A 21,434-nucleotide genomic window follows, 5' to 3' on the forward strand; every position below is an offset into this window, starting at 1 on the left:
TAACCTCTGATGCCCTGCAGGTAGCACAGTGTCCAGCATTAATAATCAATTAATAACCGTGATTGATCAGTTGATTGATTAGTAATCACTTAGTAATTGCATTATTAGTAACACAAAGTGCTTTACTAATTAATGTCCTTTGCAAATGAAAGAGCTTTAATTAGCACACAGAAAAATTAAGATTCATTTTTGTTGGGTGGACTTTTGAATCTGTATCATGTCAACTTTAAGACCTAACTCATTTTCCAGATCTTAGGATCACCTAACATTTTTATCTGCAACTTTTGGTTAGCTCTGAGGGTAAGTAACATTTTCATTATTTTTATAACCAATTCATGTCTGGTATCATGTTAACAGAAGGTTCTTTTAGGGATTATACTTAGATCACTATTGCTTTTTATGCCATATTTTCTGCTACTTTACATTTGGTTGCCTATCAGGTGCCAGAACTATCTCAGATATTGTATTTACTCATTTAAACTTCAAGAGAACCTTGAAATTTAGCTTTGTTATTTTAATAGGCCTTTTTATGGGCTGAAATTGTGTCCCTCCCCTTCATAAATTGAAGTCCTAACCCCCAGTTCTCCAGAATGTGATCTTATTTGGAGATAGGGTTTTTACAGAGATAATCAAGTTAAAGTGAGGTTGTTAAATTTGACTGGTGTCCTTAAAAAATGGTGACATTTTTGGAGACAGACATGCATAAGAGGGAAGACAGGGAGAAGATATCCATCTATGAGCAGAGGGGAACAGAGCCTTCTTTCACAGGCCTCAGAAAAAACCAACCCTACTTGACACCTTGACCTTGGACTTCTAGCTTCAGAATTGCATGACAAATTTTTGTTGTTTAAGCCACCTGGTCTGTGGTACTTCGTTATGGCAGCCCTAGCAAACCAATATAGGCATATTTGTTTTTTTCAAAGGCAAAAAATGTAGACCAATACCAGGGTTGGTGGGTTTCAAAGACTTTTTTGTTTCTTTTTTGAAGTACACTCTGACATCTCAAACTTTGGGTGAGGAGTGCAAAGTGTGTAAACCTGAACTACTGAATTCCCCTTAATAAACTCATTTCGGATCACTTGATCATCAGTTGAACTACATTCCTTCTTTGGAATTGTTTAAATATTTATTTTGTTCTACTTCTATGGGTAGTGAAGTCTATATATTTGTTCCTTGCTGTGGTAAGTACTATTCCTTTTATTTGCACCTGTTTCGTGCATGAAGAACAATAGAGGAAGGATACATTTAGAGAACATGTGAATTATCCTGTGGCATTAAATCCAATCTATACATTGGTGGCTCCTAAACTGAAGTCTCCAGCGTAGGTTTTTCCTCCGGACTCCAGGATCGTATACCATACTGCTCACTGATATTTTCCCAGATGCCTAATGGCATCTCCAGTTGAACCTACCCTGAAATGAGCTTCTAAACCTCTCTCACCACTACTACCTGCCTCCAACACAGTCTCCTCCATGGGAGGTAACTCCATTCTTCCAGTTGCTTCTGGCAAAAATTTCAGCCTTATCCTTCATTTTGCTCTCCACATTGTACAATACAACATTGTATTTTGTTGGCCTATGAAGCCTGTTGATTCTACCTTTAAGGTTTACCAAGGATTCGGGGTGCCTGGGTGGCTCAGTGGGTTATGCCTCTGTCTTCGGCTCAGGTCATGATCCCAGGGTCCTGGGATCGAGCCCCGAATCTGGCTCTCTGCTTGGTGGGGAGCCTGCTTTCTCCTCTCTCTTTGCCTGCCTCTCTACCTACTTGTGATCTCTTTCTCTCTCTGTCAAATAAATAAAATCTTAAAAAAAAATTTACCAAGAATTTCAACCACTTTAAACCATCACTTCTTTCACTCTTCTGACCCAAACTTCCATCTGTTGCAGGAGGTTCCTAACTCTTGTTCCTGTTCCCACTATGAAGCAGCTAGAGTGATGCTATATAACAAAATATGCCCATGGATGTGGGTGGGGGATGGGCTAAATAGGTGGTGGGATTAAGGAGGGCACTTTTGATGAGCACTGAATGTTGCATGGAAGAGTTGTACACCTGAAACTAATATTACACTGTATGGGAACTACCTGGAATTTAAATAAGAAGTTAAAAAAAAAAAAAGAGCAGAAAAAGAATGTCTGAAGACATTAACACTATCCAAAAGCTTCCACTGGTTTCTGAACTCATTCTGAGGAAAAAGCTAAAGTTCTTACCATGACCTGTAACACCCTCCATTTTTTGGTCCCCATGACTTCTCTTATAGCTTCTATTATTCTCTCCCTTGGTCTACTCTGGCAATGCTTACCTTCGTCCTATTCCTGGAACAAGTCACACACATCATTTCCCTAAAACCTTTCTGCTTGCAGGGATCCTCTCTCCCCAGATAACCATAGAACTATTTCATTTTGTTCAAATCTTTACTCAAAAGTCACCTCCACCCTCTTTGTCTTCTTAACCCCTTTAACATTTATCAGTATTTTACACGTGACATATTTTACTTATTTATCTCACATATCATTCATCAATTTCCTCAGTAAGAAAGTAATACCATGGGACGTGTTTTCTTTTCTTTTAAATTGTGGCAGATAGTAAAGAGCCCATCAATTGGCTAAATAACACAAATTTGTTTCAGTTAGATAGACAGCTTTAAACTCTCATCATCATCTTCCTTCTGAGAACATGCCCCTCCATAGTGTGGACCTCCACATTTCCAAGCTTTCTGCTTTCCTCCCTTTCCATGTCAGAAGACTTGTCCCCACAAACTCCTGTAATTATTCCACTTCTTCACGGCAAACACATTTTGGAGCATGTTCGTGTAAATATTAAAATATTTACCAGTTCCTGGCAGGTAAATTATGGGAAGTATAAAATTATTCATAAAGTTACTTGATATTAATGTTTTGAGGCAAGAACTTTTTTTTAAAGGATTTAAAAATTTTTAAGTAATCTCTACACCCAATATGGGGCTCCAACTCAAAACCCTGAGATCAAGAGCCACCCATTGTACTGACTCAGCCAGCCAGGTATCCGAGGCAATAATTTCTTGAAACAAACCTGTTTTCTTAATGATTTAACCACATAGAGGTTGTAGAAACCGCATTTGTTGGTGACAGAAATTATTAAATAACAAAGCATGAATAAATGAATGAAATAAAGGAGTACCTTTTTATTACTGTGGTGTGACCATGAGCTCCTCAGGTCTTGGACAGAAGGTTATTTTATTTATCTTTCATCATAACACCTATTATAGTATCTGGCCCCTAAAATGCCTTTAATATTTGGAAGCATGAAGGGCTTCTCTTACTTCACAGTGCCTTTTATGCCTCGGGTCTCTCATGTTTCTGCCATTATCACTCTATTGAACCCTGTTTATGTGCCTCCTTGGATTTGCTTTGCATAGTTTTCTGTTGAAAGCTACGATTACCATCTAGAACATTACTGCACTGCAACAGAATTGTCCTAGATTGCAGAAGGAATATTTCAATCTTCACTGAAGGGAGGCTTATTGAACTTGGCAGCAGCCTTGGTTGTAGTGGCCTTGATGTTGTGAGGCTGTTTGCTCCAGGTCACTCACACTGCTTTGGGATATGACTTAATAAAGTCTCACTTAATGCGGTGAATCCCCATTTTTTTTTTTTTTTTTTTTTGGTCGGGGCAGGGGAGTGGTGGTGCAGCGGGGAAGGGAGCTTCCCTGTAGCTCCAGAAGTGGTAGACACTGCTGAGCTGCAGGTGCACAGTTGGGAAGCACTACTGGCTCCCATTCACTTGCTAGCTCAGCTCATGCATGGATAACGCTAGTGCTGTTGAGGGATCTGGCTTTCCTGGCAGCTGCCTAGAGTAGCAGGAGGCAGGATTCAAAAGTATGGGGGTGGTGGGGTGGGGGTGGTTCATATCTCCTGCAATAACCTTTGACTGATGGGGAATAGGAAACTTTGTTCTTCCTTTTTCTGTTCCAAAACACTATGGTCCCCCAAGTCCTCTATCGAGACATCAGCTGAGATGGAACAGCCAGCATTTTCCCTTGTATAGCTGTGACCAGCTCAGTGTTTCTCATCTTCTGGGTTTTTTACTATCTCCTTCCCTACTTCTTTTCCCTTTTCCCCCTCACTCTTGCTTCTCTGGGGTTATACTCTCTAAAGAACTGCTGTCATATAAAACTTTACCTTGGGTCCTGCTTTCTTGGAAACCTGGATTAAAATATCATCACTGACTGCCCCTTCCCCAGAAATATGGTGCTGTAAAAATTTTTATGTGCCTAGTTTTATGTGCTTTTGTGGTTTTTAAAAAAGATTTTATTTATTTGACAGAGATCACAGGTAGGCAGAGAGGCAGGCAGGGGAGGGGGGGTGGAAGCAGGCTCTCTGCTGAGCATTAAGCCCATTCAGGGCTTGATCCCAGGACCCTGAGATCATGACTGGAACCAGAGGCACAGGCTTAACCCGCTGAGCCACCCAGGTGCTCCGCTTTTGTATTTTTTTATGTGTTCTTTCCACTTTCCTCTTTTGCACAATAAAACTGAAAACAAGTTCTGTCCTTAACACCCTCAAGAGTTCAGATAATAATATCTGTGTACCAGGTACCCTTACAACTGTTTTTACCTCCCAACAGCCCTGTGTGGGTACCATTATTATTGCCTTTTTACAGAAGGGGAAACTATGGCTAAGACATTCAGTAGCTTGGCCAAAGTCACACAATTGGTAAATGGTTGTGTGTAGCAGACTCTTCTTTTTTTGGGGGGGGGTGGTGCAGAGGGAGAGAGAACCCTAAGCAGGCTCCACCTCATGAAACCTGATGTGGGGCCAGATCCCAAAAACCTGAGATCATGACCTGAGCTGAAATCAAGAGTTGGATGCTTAACTGACTGAGCCACCCAGATGGGCCTCCACCACACCCCACTTCCCTGCTCCTCCGACAATCAGTATTCTGGCTGAGGAATACTGACATTATTCCTTATAACTCAAATGTCTCCAGTAAGGACATGGCTTTCCTGGAACCAAGATACAGGAGCTCCTCCTCCCCTCACAAAAGGTTTAAATTCCAAATGGCTGTACTTATGGCCATGTTTATATACATTCAAACTTAATAAGAAGATTAACCCACAGTATCAGGATGAGCTTTTCACAAAAGAGTGAGATAGGTAACACTTTACAACTTTAAAATAAATCTATTTTTCTCTTCCTTGCTCTTGTATGTTCCATGGCATCTTTTCCAAAAATGGACATGTTTTGTACACTTTGAAATTGAGGGTAGGTAATTCCCTCTTAGATAATCTCTTCAACTGTTTTAAGAACTCTTTAGCAACTTCATGCCTCATAACTCACAGATGTTATAAATATTTGGTTGGTGCTGTGGACCCATGGAACCACACTTTGCCCGAAACACATATTTTACCATTCTAAGCTTTAGTTCTAGAACACTTGGTCTTATGTGACTTAAGATTAGGTAAGTAGGCATCTGACTTAGAAGCATAGTCTCTTGCATCATACTCAAAGGTTTTTCCATTCCATCAATCACTTTTCCAGTCTCTTGCTGTCAAAAGTGTAGGCATATCATGTTTTACCTGTTGCACAATTTGCCTTCCATCTTCAGAATTAATACTATCCAAGGACTCATCTGCGTGCAAATGAGGCAGTGCTCATTTTCTCATCATTTTCCGTTATGAACCTCTCTACCTTTGTCTTCATCACAATTCGACTTCTCTTTTTAAGGGAGCATTTATCACTCCCAATGCTTTAGCACTTGTGAGATACTATATGATCAATAGTATTCGGGACACCTGGGTGGCTCAGTTGGTTAAGCAGCTGCCTTCGGCTCAGGTCATGATCCCAGCGTCCTAGGATCGAGTCCCACATCGGGCTCCTTGCTCGGCGGGGAGCCTGCTTCTCCCTCTGCCTCTGCCTGCCATTCTGTCTGCCTGTGCTCGCTCTCTCCCCCTCTCTCTCTCTGATGGATGAATAAAATCTTTAAAAAAAAAAATAAAAAAAATAAATAGCAAGCTGCTTATAGGGCGCCTGGGTGGCTCAGTGGGTTAAGCCGCTGCCTTCGGCTCAGGTCATGATCTCAGGGTCCTGGGATTGAGTCCTGCATCGGGCTCTCTGCTCAGCAGGGATCCTGCTTCCCTCTCTCTCTCTGCCTGCCTCTCCATCTACTTGTGATTTCTGTCAAATAAATAAATAAAATCTTTAAAAAAATAGTATTCATGAAACACCTCAAATTAAGCAGTAATAGAGCAAACATCCTTTTAAATAATACCCCAGAAGCCTACTGATTAGTTGTGGTGGGCAAAACTTACTTGCTTTTGCTCTGTTGGATGGCTTTTAAAAAACTATGTTAATATTATGTTAATTGGTTTTGTACCCTGGATGCTGGATACCCTTTAAAAGACTTCCTTCTTCAAAGCAAGAATGCAATGACAAAGCTTACCACCTTCTCCAAACTAGCTGAGGAATATTCCCTGCCTTATTGGCTTTAAGGAGAAAGAATCTTGCTAATGAGTGATTTCCACTGTGTCACTTTTTCTTCTTAGCGCTTCAATCAACAATTTGAGGACCATATTAATTTGCAGAGGCTTCACAGTTCGAATTCTGGGGCCATCATAACATAGTATCACTTTAGAGATGTTTCTAAAGTTCTCAGGACCTCACTTCCCTTGCGAGCCTGGGTGGGGAGTTAGTGGGAAAACAGAAGGTGCTCGGCAACAGGACTTCCACCTACGGGAGCTCTTTGCATTTCTCGAAGGGGCTTCACCGTAATGAGCAGAAGCGGGGTTACGAGTGACTCCCCGTCAGGTGCCGGGATTCTGTGAAGCTCCTGTATCTTGGTTCCGGGAGAGCCATGTCCTTACTGGAGGCTTATTTGAGGTATGGTGTCTTTAACTCTTTGTTATGTTACTCTTTTATGGTAACTTTGACTCTTTTCAGACTCAAAGCCATGAAAACTGGCACATCCCTCTGTAGGCCAAACGCGGGCCAGAGAAGCTGGGTTGGCAGGCGGGACACAGGAGGAAGCCCCCCTCTCAGTTAACCGCGGACCGGAATTCCCCACCTCAGCTCCGGCTCCACGCCCACCCAAAGCCTGCCGCGCCCGCCCGCGCGGCGACGTCATCCCGCGGCAGCCGGTCGCCCGGACGCACCGCCCACGGAGTGGGAGCCGGAAGCCAGGCTAACTGCGGCGCGCGGCGTCCCGGAACCGCGGGAGCCTGAGAGCTCGCGCACCTGGGGAAAAGGCGGTGGGAGACAACGGGCATGCGCGATGTTGCCTGGTGGCGCAGGCGCGCTGTTGGCTTCGCTCCCGGGATGAGATCCGGTTCTCCGGGTTGCGGCGGGTTGGCAGTCGTGGGCTGTCTTGGCTCCCCGGGAAAAGGGGGAGAAGAAGATGGGGACCGAGCCCGACGCTTGGGAAGGGCTGGTTTGCTTCTGGGATGGGAGGGGCCGGGTGGACGGATCTTGCGTCTGTGCTGGGCGCGCCCTACGGAGTTAGGGAATTTTTTGTCGGAAGATGAACTCAAGCGACCACGCAGGCAAAGAGCGATGAGCTCTCCCTAAATTAGGAACACGCTCAGAACACACGCCCGGAACCTGGGGCCAGTTTTCCCTGAGGGATGAAAACGTACCTGTGTGCCAGGCAGCGTGCAAAGTCAGAACCTGTTGTTATATTACTCTATTGCAGCCACCAGCAACCCTGTGGAGCGGGCATTGTTACGTGGTCCCTAATTCTCCCCTCCGGAAACCCAAGACAGAGTACTTTTCTTACGGGTTACACAGCTGAAAAATGATGGGAGTTGCAGTTTCCACCAGGTTTCTCTCATTCTAAAGCTTAGTGATCCCCATCAAATGCTTGAAGTAGCGAATGGGTGAAAAGCAGACAATAAGGACATTCTGTAAATTAATGGATAAGGTTTGGACGTTAAGAACTAGGCTGTAGGAAGGCAGGCGGCCAGGAAGGGGCTTAACGTAGATTCTAAGGGAATTTGGCAAGAGAAAAGAAAGTTTTTTGGAAGCTAGGAAAGGGAAGGCAAAAGCTTGGAGGTGGGACAGGAAGTCAAAAGAAAGGAAGGCGATTACTCTAACGGGCACCTGGTGTTTGTTTTCGGCTTGTAAATGGAAGCCTCTGTAATTCTATAGAACCTCTTGCCTTCCAAAGCACCGGACTTTGTCTTTTCTGGATTTAGGTTTATGCTAGATGCACAGTGGTGCTATGCCTCTCTACAACAAGAGGATGCATTCTGGCCACTCTAATAGAAACATTGGCACCCACGACAGAGATGATACGAGATGAAGGATTTAGGACTGAACTCTGACATGCTTGTGACAGGTCTCCTCAGTGTTCCCAGGTACCTCCCTATCTCCTTCTGGCTCCAGCAGTGAGAGGCATAAACAGTTAATCATAACCCCAAGTCCAGTGCGCTCTAATTGCCAACATCCTTATCTTTCAAAGAGGAGAGGTGCCTTGCTGGCTCAGTCAGTGGAGCATGGTACTCTTCATCTCAGGTAATGAGTTCAAGCCTCAGATCGGGTGTGGAGCCTATTTAAAATAAAAGGGGGGGGGATCCTATATAATCTTTGTCTAAAGAAGTTTGGCCTCAGTGATTTGATAATTTGTTTGTGTTTTATACTGCAGTTATTGCTATAGCAATACAGCCTGCTGTACCCAATTTAGCAACTAATTAGCTACTACTTTGTTTTTGCCACTAATTATTTAATGAGTGTAAATTTTATCTCCTAAACAAGATCCTCAGATTCCCCAGGCAGGGACTGTGTGGTCTCTCATATCCCTGAGTTCTGACTTGACTTTTTTGTCTCTTATTCCTCTCGAATTCCCACTACTCATTACCCTCCCGAGTACATACTAGGCACTCAGTAAATATTGCGTGTATGACATGTTGAAGAGCAGAAAACAAGCCTGTTATTTATATTTTACTGGTCTTCTAGCAAAGTTCTCTCCTTTTGGTAGATGCTCAGCAAATGTGTGACTTCATTGCTGTGCCTTTCAGCAGGGGAAATAAAATTTCCCTGTCGTCCTATTAAGAATTGCCACCTAGGAGCACCTGGGTGGCTCAGCGGGTTAAAGCCTCTGCCTTTGGCTCAGGTCGTGGTCCTACGGTTCTGGGATCAAGCCCCACATCGGGCTCTCTGCTCGGTAGGGAGCCTGCTTCCCCTTCTCTATCTGCCTGCCTCTCTGCCTACTTGTGATTTCTGCCTGTCAAATAAATACATAAAATCTTAAAAAAAAAAAAAAAAGAATTGCCATCTAAAGCACTGTCCCCAAGAAGTCTGTCAAGAAATAATTGTTGGTCCGGGGGCCTGGGTGGCTCAGTGGGTTAAAGCCTCAGCCTTCAGCTCAGGTCATGATCCCAGGGTCCTGCAATTGAGTCCCAATCCCCCCCCCCCCCCAACCCTCATCAGGCTCTCTGCTCAGCAGGGAGCCTGCTTCCTCCTCTCTCTCTCTCTCTCTGCCTGCCTGTCTGCCTACTTGTGATCTGTCAAATAAATAAATAAAATTAAAAAAAAAAAAGAGAAATAATTGTTGACAGATTGATTAGCTTCAAAGAAATTCTCAATTCTTTCCTCCCGTGCATCCACTCTTCCACAGTAAATGAGTCATGGTTATGTTGGCCAGATGGGACTGCGAAATTCTTTGGGAGACTGTGTAATTTGAGTAGCTTCTTGACTTGAGAAAACCCGCCAATACAAACTAAAATCAAACCCTGACCCAACAACAAAAAACTAATACCAAACAGGATCTTTATGCTCAGGAACCCTATCTGCAAATCTTAACTTTGTGCTCCTGGAAGAGAGAATGTCTCTGCGTGTGCTGCGTGTGCAGGGCGCTGGTGCATTGTGCTTCATTCCCTGTAGGTAAAGCCAAATCTGAACCACCATTCTGTAAACTTAAATGGACAGCAAAAAATTTTTATGCTGGGGTGGTAGCGAGGTGATGAGTTCAGGTAATGCTTGAACATAGGAAAGTTAAGATGGCAAAGCAAATCCATTTCAAATATTTGCATCCAATGGTCCTAAATCTGTCCCTGTCTCTAATTAGCTGTGGGGCCTAGAGGCAAGTTACCTACCATCTCTGCGCCTTAATTTGCTCATTTGTAAAGTGGGGTTGATAAGCGATACCAATACCTAACATTTAGAATTACAATGTGTAAATCTGCAAAGGCTTTAGAGCACCTGACGCGTGGGCTTGTACCAAGCGCTTTAAGTAAATAAAATACTGCTCTCTGCTAACCTCTACTTCCACTTTGCAGGCATCTTGTAAGCCGCACCTATATTGAAATTCTAGAGACGCCGCTGTTTTTGATTACAAGGTTTTCCTGACCCATGCAATTATTTTTGTTGTCGTCTACACGCCTATAACTTGCCCAAACAATTTGGGAAGTCTGTACTCCTTTGTCCCGCCTCTTTGGTACCCCCACCCTCCAGCTGTCTGGGCGGGTCCGTGAATGGGGGAGGGGGACATGCCGGTCTTCCTCCCCGCCTTCCAACTCCGTAGCTCCAGGAGAGCGTTAGCAGCTACCCCACGGGACTCCAGTCTTCCCGGGAACGCCCTCGGGGGCGGGGCTGTGGGGCCACGCAGGCGCAGTGCAGCAGGGCCGCGCTTGCGCCGTGGAGAGGCTGAAGGAGGCGGGGGATTGGTATGCTGCGTGCGAGTGTGTGAGGGGAGGAGGCATCGGGGCCGAGCGTGGTACTACGACGGGCGCGGGCCGAAGGGGGCGGGGGGATGCGCCGCGGCGGCGGTGGCGCGGGCGCTGGGGCTGGTGTTCAGAGGCGCCAGAGCAGCGGATCCCGGTCTCGCCGCCGCAGGAGCGCGGGTGTCGCGCGCGGCCTGAAGACGCCGTACCTTTCTGCCCCTCACCTTTTTTTTTTTTTTTAAATAACCGGAACCAATGAACGCAGCCGGGACCCGAGCTCCAGAGGCCGCCGGTGCGGAGGGGACCAGGCTGGCGCCCAGCAGGAGCTCGAGTCCGAGGCGGCGAGGGCGGCCCGAGAAGTCGCCCGCAGCGGCAACGGCTGCAGCGCCTGGCGGAGCGGACGAGCGGCCGGCGGCTGGGGCGCCGCCGCGCTTTCCCTTCGCTCCTCCTCCGCGCCCTCATCCCGCCGCGGCGTCCGGCCCGGCCTCGGGCTGGCTGCTGCGGCGGCGGTGGTGCTGGGCTGCGCTGCTGGTGTTCGGACTGCTGGTGGCCGGAGCGGCGGACGGATGCGAGCTGGTGTCCCGGCACCTCCGCGGGCGGCGGGCCTCAGGCTCTGCCGCGGCAGCCGTCTCCTCTCACGCTGCGGCGGCTGGCGACAGTCCGGCGCTCATGACAGGTGAGGGCCCGGGGGGCGGCGGGCGGGGCAAGGCCGGCTGCTGCGGGACTCCCATCCCCGGGAGGGGCCCGTACCCCTGCTGGGTGCCCGCTAGACGACTGCCACGGACGGTGTGCGGTGCGGAGCGGGGCGCCCAGACGCCAGCGCCTTGGCCGCTGCTTGGTCGCGGTCCCCTACAGTCGGGACGCCTTTCTCCTCCCACCCCCACCCCCGACACCCCGCCCTCGACAGAGCCTCTCGACGGCACTCGCTTCTCCGCCCTACAGTCGGGCTCCCCAGTGTTCCTCGCTGAGCAATGCGGTGGTTTCTCTTCGGTGCTGCAGAAGAGCCAGCAGGGTGTGCAGGGTACTGGGCTGATTTTTTTTTTTTTTTTTTTTAAAGCTGCTACAAAAAGTCAGCGCAGCACTGCGGTATTTAGTCTGCTTGTGGCGCTCCTTTTGCAAAGGCAGCTGGCAGCGAGTCTCACAGGTTCAAAGCCTCGCTGAGCACAATGTCCCAGGGGAGGCTGCTAAAGAGGATTCTTTGAGAGCCGTAATACCTAATGGTATTAGTGGTTCCGTATTAGTATGCGGAAACCTCTAAACCTAACGTGTATTTTTGGAGGGTTGGGAGGAAGGTTTTAAAGGATGGGAAGTATTTGCTGCTGGGAGCATCACTGGGGGATTAAAGGGTGCAGAAAGCTCTTCAGGTAACCAGAAATGTACCTATAATTTGTTAGGCTCAGGATATTCGTTTCGGGGCTTGTATTTGAGCAGCACAGTTCTGCTACAGCGCACCAGCACCTTTGTAGTATAGAACGTTCTCGAAATTATTTAAAACTTGCGAACATGTTTAGTAAGTTTAGAAAGAAAATTGAATCTCTTTAAAGCCTTCCAGTGTCACGTACAACTGATACGTGTGGTTTAAGTAATGATGTAGGGATCTTGAAACGATTTCTTTTGGAAAAGTAGTGGAGCCAAAGCTTATTTTTAAAATTTTTGTACTGTATTTTTAAAGGTCATCAGTAGGTTTTCTACACTGATTGCAAGACTAAAAAGAAAAAGCAAAGTGGAACAAGATGACCCATCATTGATTTAACCAAAGTGATAGTCCAGCAGGCCCCTGAAAGTTACTAACAGCTGCTCTGAGAAGTGCCCAGGAGCTGTACTCTTGGAGCAAAGCAGCTCTTCTCTGGGTTCTGTGACAGGGTGTTTACTAGTTCAGAGAGGAGGGTGTTGGTAAACGTTGTCAGGCTCTTTCAAAGTTGTGTAGAACATAATGATCAGAATCTTTACTTTACTCTGAAACATATCAAGCTCTTTTAAATGAAACTTGAAACATCAAACCTATCACTGGTTAATTTGGATAAAATGATTACAGAATGATGAGTATTAGCATAGTATACTTTGAAAGGATAGGTGGAATAACTTTAAGCTTTAATAGTCTTTATTGTCCAAATACAACTGTGGCAGATAAAATGAAGAACAGTGATTATTAGGAAATTAGTAAGAAAACCAATTGCAAAGGTTAAGGAAAGTAGCAAGATAAAACTGATTCAGAAGGTTTAATGCCTCATGCAGGAAGGGAGGGAACAAATATTTGGACTTCTAGAAGATATAGGAGCATGACTCTTGGTTTCTTGAGCAGAAGAGTTCGATTAACAAATAATTGGCTAATGTTTTATCAGTAATTGGTAGGAGGGCATGCGATTTAGAAAATTCAGTACTTCCTAACTGATAACAGTACAATGTATAGTATATAGATTATAGCAAGGAAATTACTTCAGGTGGAATTTTAACTAGCTGTTTATAATCCTTTTTGAAGATTTAAATTTCTCTTATGGCATCATGGAAAAGGAAAGGTGATTGTTATTAGATAAGAAGTGTGATCACACAAAGTGAGTTTGTACTATAGTGATTTAAAATATGTTTACAAAAATAATATTAACTCTGGAATTTATTTTGAATGTTCTTATTCTTTCCCTTTGTTGGAACACTAATTTTTAACAAGTTAAACATTTCCATTTCAAATTTAAGATAATCTGACTATACAATGTGCAAGTTAAATTGTCATTTTACTAAGTTTATGTAAATACAGTCAGTAGCACTGATACTTGGGAAGTGGTAGATTGAAGTCTGTAATAAAGTTGGAGCATATTGAAAATTTCTTTGAGCTCTATATATGCTCTTCACTATAGGGCTCTTTCCCATTCTTCTGATTGTGTGAGTAGTGCTTTCTTTAATGGTTTCTACTTGTGTTAGGCCAAACCCCAAACATAATAAATTATGGCTATTGTACACTTCAGGAAGTAGAACCATAAACTGTACTTAAAAAATACTGCTTTATCATATTCTGGGAAGCATTAATGGAGAGAAGTGGGGTAGAGAGCATTAGTAATAAAACTAAGATACATGTGAATTTTGAAAGTGGAAAATTCTTGACAGAATTCTGAGAGAAGAATTGTATTCTGGCTCTGTATTAAAGTTGTCATTTAACTGTGAGTATTCTTAATAGCTCTGAAAGTGAGAGCCAAAACCAAATCTTTTCTTTTCCTCTACAGATTGGTATTTTTAATACTTCAGCAACATCATAAAGAGTTTGCCTCTTACAAATAAAATATTGAAAGCATTCTTTTCCACTGGATTTTGTCTTCCAAGAGTTTTACTTTTGAGGTTTAGTGTAGTTTAAGACTAAATTGCTTTTAAGTCATCTGTCTCATGCTTAGTTTTAAGTAAGCAAGTGTTCTTACAAAGAGAGACTGAGAAATCATCAAAAGAAACAGACTCACCATTATAATGAATATTGGTTTATATTTTCCTTTTTTATATTACGTTTCCAGGATTGAGTGTGCAAATGTTTTGATAAAGTGAAACCAGTATTTATAATACTGTGTAGTAAAGGCTTAAATTACATATACATGTATATATCTTTAGGGCTCTTGCTTTGAAAGTGATTGAAATTTAAAGCAAATTAGGGCTTGGTGATGAAGTTTGTTGATTACTATCTAAGGCAGTGTTTTAATAATTCAAGCATTATTATTATTATTTGTCTGACAGATTTAGAATCTGTGAATTGATCCCAGTGAAGAGTAATTGATCTAATCCAGATGTGGTCTCGAGAAATAGTTTATGAGAGGGCAGGGGAAGGTCAAAGAATGGTCTCGAGAAATAGTTTATGAGAGGGCAGGGGAAGGTCAAAGAATACACATATGCAAATATGTCATTTGTGTATATGAATATATCACAGTTCTTTATTCTGGCAAAGTGTGCACAATACAGTTGATCATTGAACAATGGGGTCAGGAGTGCTGACCTGTGCAGTTAAAAATCTGAGTATAACTTTTGACTCCTTCAAACTTAACTACGAATAACCTACTAGTGACCAGAAGCCTAAATAGTTGATAGACATATATTTCATATTTGTATTATATACTATATTCTTAAAGTAAGTTAGAGTAAAGAAAGTGTTATTAAGAAAGTCATAAGGGAGAGAAAATATATTTACAGTACTGTACTGTATGGAAAAAATATGTATATAAGTGAACCCACAAAGTTTAAATCCATAGAGTTCAAACAAAGTTCAAGGGTCAACTGTAACTGAAACATTTAAAACATGTTTTCTTGTAGAAGTTGTTTCAGAATTTTTTTTTTAAAGATTTTATTTATTTATTTGACAGAGGGAGATCACAGAGAAGCAGGCAGAGAGTGGAGGAAGCAGGCTCCCTGCTGAGCAGAGAGCCTGATGCTGGGCTCCATCCCAGGACCCTGGGATCATGACCTGAGCCGAAGGCAGAGGCTCTAACCCACTGAGCCACCCAGGCGCCCCTCTTTCAGAATTTTTTAAAACAAATTTTAGCTTCAGAAATATTTGGTTCTATCTTTTCTTAAAAATGAATTAATGCAGCCTTCTTTAGTGCCTCTGTTAAGGTTTACTATAATACTTATCATTAGTATGATATTAGAAATATAAAACTTTTTTTTTTTAAAGATTTTATTTATTTATTGGACAGACAGAGATCACAAGTAGGCAGAGAGGTAGGCAGAGAGAGGAAGGGAAGCAGGCTTCCTGCCGAGCAGAGAGCTAGATTCAGGGCTTGATCCCAGGACCCTGCCATCTTGACCTGAGCAGAAGGCAGAGGCTTTAACCTACTGAGCCACTCAGGTGCCCCTGCAATATAAAACATTTTAAGACATGTCTTTTGGAAGTATTAAAATTTCAGTGAAAACTTAAAATATTCTTAATGTGAAGTTATACCATTTAGAAAGAGCCACTCATTAGTGTTAAACACATGTATGTGATGGGGGTTTTGTTAATTTAGATGAAAATACTTCACATGAACATGATTATCACTGTAAAAAATCTCAAGGTTCATTTTTAAGCATTTCACCTTGCATACCTAACATTTACCTAGCAAATGTCACTTTTTAAAAAAATTAGTATTGGCTTGAGTGTAGTTACATATATGTTGCTTTGATGAGTATTTTACAGTGAATTTATAGTGTTGATGTTTACATTGTGACAATAGGTAAACTTATAGTGTAGTTCACATAGTATTAGAAACCATTGTTTCTCTTTTTGTGAAATTGCTCTTTCTGAGTTTAGCTTCTGATTTCCTGAAGCCACGTTTTGATGGATAGGTCTTGTGCTGTGTTCTCTTTTGGCTTCCCAGGTTAACTAGTACTGGTCCTTTTCTTCATCATTCTTTGGCCATTGTGATAAGGGGTTTTTCTTTTTCTTTCCTCTTCTTTCTTTCTTTCTTTTTTTTTTTTTGTTTGTTTTGTCTTGTTCTCTTGCTAACTACAGGATTAAGTATCTACTTATATCTGTTTTGATCTAGTCTGTTTTGAACATTTCAGAATTATCTTACTGGTCTGGAGACATTGCTTTTCTTGAGAATACCATGATAGAACTGATTGGTGTCTGTTGGGAATTCCCTTACATAGGAATAACTTAGAGGGCCAGTTGGTAAAATGGGTTACGGATTTGGCTTAACTTCAGCAATAGGAGGATCCATACCAGAATTCTTTACTTTGCTTAGGGCTTGCTTTTTGGTTGGATACATGCTTATGTTTTTAGATTAATTTTGACTTCTGTGTGACTGTGTGTTTTTGGATTTTGGCTTACTCATTGATAATAATGCAGTGTAGAATACTTGTAAGATGATGCTTGAGATCTGTATCTATGTGTATGGTAGCCAAAGTATGAACTGGTTGAGCTAATGTTAAGATACACAGTTAGTAATATGAGTAGCAAGCCATTATTGATATTCACTAGAATTATGACCTTATCTTATTAAGAACTATCAGATTTTATTATCAAACCATTATTATTTTTTTTTAAAGATTTATTTATTTGAGAGAGAAGGAGAGTAGTAAGACTCCCCACTCAGTGTGAAGCCCGGCACGGGACTCAATTTCATGAGCCTGAGATCATGACCTCAGCCGAAATCAAGAGTTGGACCCTTAAGTGACTGAGCCACCCAGGTTCCCCTCAGCCAAACGATTATGAAACCTATGCAGAATACTATATGTACAGTAGGAATTGGAAAGAATACAAAAAGGAGTGAGCCAATGAGTGTGCCTGTTGGGAATAGTATGTATATTTATTAAACTATTACTAGCTGTCAGTATTGTGCTAAGTGCCGTATATACATCACTGTTTTATTTCTGAGATTAACACTGTTGGCGATAACCCTACTGTAATTTTCTTTTAAAAGATGAGGAAAGCCATAGAGGATGATCTTAAGTAACTCGCCCAAGGTTATACTTAGTAATTATAGTCAGAGATTGACTTGAGTTTTTCTGCTTACAAAGCTTTGATTCTTAACTTGTATGTTGTATGCATCTTAGACACAACTAAACATAATGAGACAGACTGACTAGTACCAATAAAAGACTGCAAAATATTGGGGAAGGGAAGACTATTAGGGAATAGGAGGAAGTTAGGGTTTGAGTGGGAGCTTGATGTATAAATAGGGACTTCTTGTGGAGATGAGTGAAAGAGCTTTCTGGGAGAAGGCATAATATACAAGAATAAGCGGTAAATTAATAGTTCTTTTTAGAGTTAAGTATAGGGTGTATATAAAGTAGTGGGAAATGCAAGGAGAAAGAAGATTCCATCCAAATTATCTAGAACTTTAATATTCCTTAGTTTATATGCTTTGTTTTGAAATGTCAACACATCTAACACTGGGGTACCCAGCCATGTGCATGGGAGTATGGGAATTATGATACATTTTCTTGGCGTATCCATTTTACTAACTGCGAAACAAACAAGTATTTAATCCATAGTAGTTTAAAACATTTAACAGTACTGAACTTGCATGTGTTATGGAGAATGTAAATTTACTTTTATTGTTAAGGTAAAACAAAAGCCTTAAGGAGGTATTTTGATCTTTAGTAAACTCTGTTTTCCTGCTGGGTTGGGAAAGCACTGTGGTTTTTGAACATTGAAGTGACATGAGCTCTTTGTTTAAGAAAGCACAGTCTGGGTGGATGGAAATGAGGAGATGTGAGATAAATGAAGAGGCCAGTTAGGAAGCTGTATAGAAGTAAAGGCCTTGACAGTTTTAATCATGAAATTATGGAGATGAAAATGTTTAGAGGAAATTTTATAAAATTTGCTTTATTGTTAGAAAGGAATCTAGAGGAAGTCTAAGAAGCAATAATTATTGTTTAATTTTAAACATGTAACCTTTGTAGCGTGACTTAGATTGGTGAAAGTCCTTGAAAATATCAAGAGGAAATGTATTTTTAGTATCATTATTTTATTTTGATTTAATCTTTTAAGAGATTTTATCCTTTATTTAGAGAGCACGAGTGCATGTGAGCGAGAGCGAACATGCAAGTTGGGGGAGAGGCAGAGGGGGAGAGAGAGAGAGAGAGAGAGAGAGTGAGTCTCAAGCAGACTTAGCAGAGAGTGCTGAGCTGGACACAAGGCTGGATCCCAGGACCCTGAGACCTTGACTTGAGCTGAAATCAAGAGCTAGATGCTCAACCAACTAAGCCACCCAGGTGCCCCTAGTATTCCGTATTTTAAAGTACAAATTTATTCCTTAACAAAGGATAACTTTCCAGGTTGACTTAATACTATATTGCATCAAAGTTGAACTTTCCCCACCCCCACCCCTTCCTTGACTGGCAGTGTCTTAGAATACTGGCATATTATTTGTTTCAAAATTAACTTTTGAATTTCACATATGAATTTCAAGCTTGATCCTTAGCTGATGATTTCAAATGACAAATCTAAATGATTTGTTCATTTCCTTATCCTTCCAGAACTTTATATTAGTAGGTATTAGATATTTAGTTCTTCTTGAATTATCTAATCCTGTCTTCAGTAACTGTTTTCCTTGACTGGTTTTATTTTTGCTAATTTTAAGGGTTGTTCTCTCCTGTCTCTGTCCTCAGTCTTGTGTTCCTCTAGCCTAGCTGAACATTTCCTCCTCACAGAACTTCATTACTAGGAAAGTTCTAAATTGGGGATAGGGAACCCCAAGCCAATGATTGATTTGACTTTTGGCTTTATTTCATTTGGCCCTTGAGGTGATACTGCACAACTATCATGGCTGCGGACCTGAGAGTAATTTTCCTTCTGCTAGGCTGCTTCAGTCATGCAGTGTAAAGTGAAACAACTTTAGGATGAAGACTAAAATTAGTTGTAGAATGTTAAATAGTGGCTATTCAGTGTTTTCTTTAGATGTTGGTAATTGGCCTTACCCCCAGAACCACAGAGTAATACCAGAACAGTTATTTGGACTAATATTCATCTCAGACCCCACGCACCTATATCTTGTCCCAGTGTTTCTTGCAAAATAAATTTGTCTTTCTTTGTGCTTATGGATCTTGGCCTCTGTTTAACTTACTTTTACCTCTACTTGTTCTCTCTTTCTCTACCTCTCTCTCTCTCTCTCTCTCTCTTTTTTAAGATTTTATTTATTTATTTGACAGACAGAGATCACAAGTAGGCAGACAGGCAGGCTTTCTCTACCTCTCTTTTGGCCTTCTAAACTTGCCAGTATACAGAACTTTCACACTTCAAAAATGATTTTACTGAGTTAAAAACTAGGTTTTTGACTTAAAAAATAATTGAAGTGAATATGATTTATGTGATTTAAAAATACTAAACAATCTTATCACAAACCCCTGGAGTAACAAAAATGATTTGTAGTTGTTTGTTAAATGATTCTCAGTAAGTAAAAAAGGTTTTTTTAAAACCCTTACTTGCTGGGGCGCCTGGGTGGCTCAGTGGGCTAAGCCCCTGCCTTCGGCTCAGGTCATGATCCCAGGGTTCTGGGATCCAGCCCCACATGGGGCTCTCTGCTCAGCAGGGAGCCTGCTTCCTTCTCTCTCTCTCTGTGCCTCTCTGTGCCTGCCTTTCTGCCTACTTGTGATCTGTCTGTCAAATAAATAAAAATCTTAAAGAAAAAAAAACCCTTACTTGCAATTTTTATCTGCTGTTTAACATATTGGACATTTCACAGGTCCATGTTATTGTGCTTATTTTTTTTTCCTTTTTACAAATATCTGATGTTGAGTAAATAGATGATGTTAATCCTTCTTCTCTATTCCTATTTTCCAGCAAGAAACCTCTAACTTTTTTGTTATAATTTCTCCTGTTTCCTTACTTTCATCTTTAGCAATTCTTTCTACTTTGTTACACACATTCAAACTGTGTTAATCCTTGATATTTCTTCTGTGTTTCTGGATACCAAAATTAAAAAAAAAATCTACTTTGAATCTTTGTTCAACTGGGGGTATAGATACTCTGCTATGTTTTGAGTTTGCTTTTTAAAATAGACCTTGTGATGTGCATCCAGTGTTTGGTTCTAGGTCTGTTGAAATAGATCCTAAAAAGAAGGGTGGAGGGTAAAAGTCAGAAAGTCACACTTGGTGAGTGTGTGTGTGTGTGTGTGTGTGTCTGTACATAAAGCTTTAAACATTATTAAGGGATTGTTTAGTGCCAGATATGATGCAAGGAACTGGGGATATAAAGATGCTGAAATTTCATTGTTGCAAGAACAATATAGACTTGAAAATAATCTGAGAGTGAATTGCATAATCCAAAAAAAAAAAGTAATAATATTGTATTTGTTTTTTAAAAGAAATCTACTGTGGGAGCTTATTTCGTAGCATTTCTGCATTTCTAAAAATACCTATTAGAAGTTCCTGGTTATATATTTGCAATATTGAAAACGAGCCCCCTTCCCCTTCTTTGGAACAAGTTGTGGTATTAATAAATACAATACTTTTTTGTTTACTTTATGGTATTACTTTTAGTCTTCATTAACAGGCAGACAAGCAAATAAACAAAACACTTAAGTGACTGTATGTGCCAGTCACCAAGTTAGGTGTTTGGAATTTTAAGATTAATAAGATACTGATCTTGCTTTTTATTCTAGGAGGAGATACTGACTTTTAAATGGTGATGCTACATTGTGATAGGAGGGGGGGCATAAGGGCTGTATTTAATAGAATTGCATTTTGATGTGGGGAGGTGGGGTATTTAAAACACGCTTTTTAAAAATTTCATTTTAAGTAATTTCTACACCCAACGTAGGGCTCTAACTCACAACTCTGAGGTCAAGAGTTGCATGCTCCACAAGTGAGCCAGTCACGTGCCCAACATGGGCTTTTTTTCCCTACAGAAGTATTCACTGAGAATGCATGGGAGTTTGTCACATAGGGGGGGTTGCCTAAGTGGCTTAGTTGGTTAAGTGTCTGACTCTTGGTTTTGGCTCAGGTCATGATCTCAGGACGTAGCAGAGGGAGAGGGACAAGCCCACTCCAGGCTGGGTGCTCAGCCTGGAGTCTGCTTGTCCCTCTCCCTCTGCTATGTCCCTGCCATGCCTGTCCATGCTCACTCTGTCTTTCTCTCTCACAAATAAATAAACTCCTTAAAAAAATGTTATAAAGAGTTTGTCACATGGGGCAAGGTATAGCACTGTGAGAGAAGGAAGCTGAGTGGGGAATGACATCATAGACATTGCCATTTGAGAATGCCTAGTGAAGGTTGTGAATTACTGGTGTTGCAGAGTCAATGGTCAGCCTGTTTGTAGTGTATCAACATCCGTGTCGGCATGTGGGATTCAAATTTATGCCAGGCATTTGTATGTTTTATCTTATTTAATCCTTCAGAGTCCTGCTGAGG

At 41.9% G+C, this 21,434-nt stretch overlaps 1 protein-coding gene across 2 annotated transcripts in view; it reads left to right on the forward strand.

The window, feature by feature from the left end:
- The first annotated feature begins 10,653 nt into the window (after positions 1-10,653).
- Positions 10,654-21,434, forward strand: part of STIM2 (stromal interaction molecule 2) — a 141,579-nt gene continuing 130,798 nt past the window's right edge. For both annotated transcript variants that reach the window (XM_004762646.3, XM_004762647.3), the window contains exon 1: positions 10,654-11,306. In XM_004762646.3, the coding sequence (XP_004762703.1) occupies positions 10,886-11,306 (421 nt within the window). In that variant the 5' untranslated portion in view covers positions 10,654-10,885. The remainder of the gene's footprint in view (positions 11,307-21,434) is intronic.

This window comes from Mustela putorius, unplaced genomic scaffold (genome assembly GCF_011764305.1).
Source record: "Mustela putorius furo isolate JIRA1106 unplaced genomic scaffold, ASM1176430v1.1 tig00000083_pilon_pilon_pilon, whole genome shotgun sequence".
In the NCBI taxonomy this organism is placed as follows: Eukaryota; Metazoa; Chordata; class Mammalia; order Carnivora; family Mustelidae; genus Mustela; species Mustela putorius.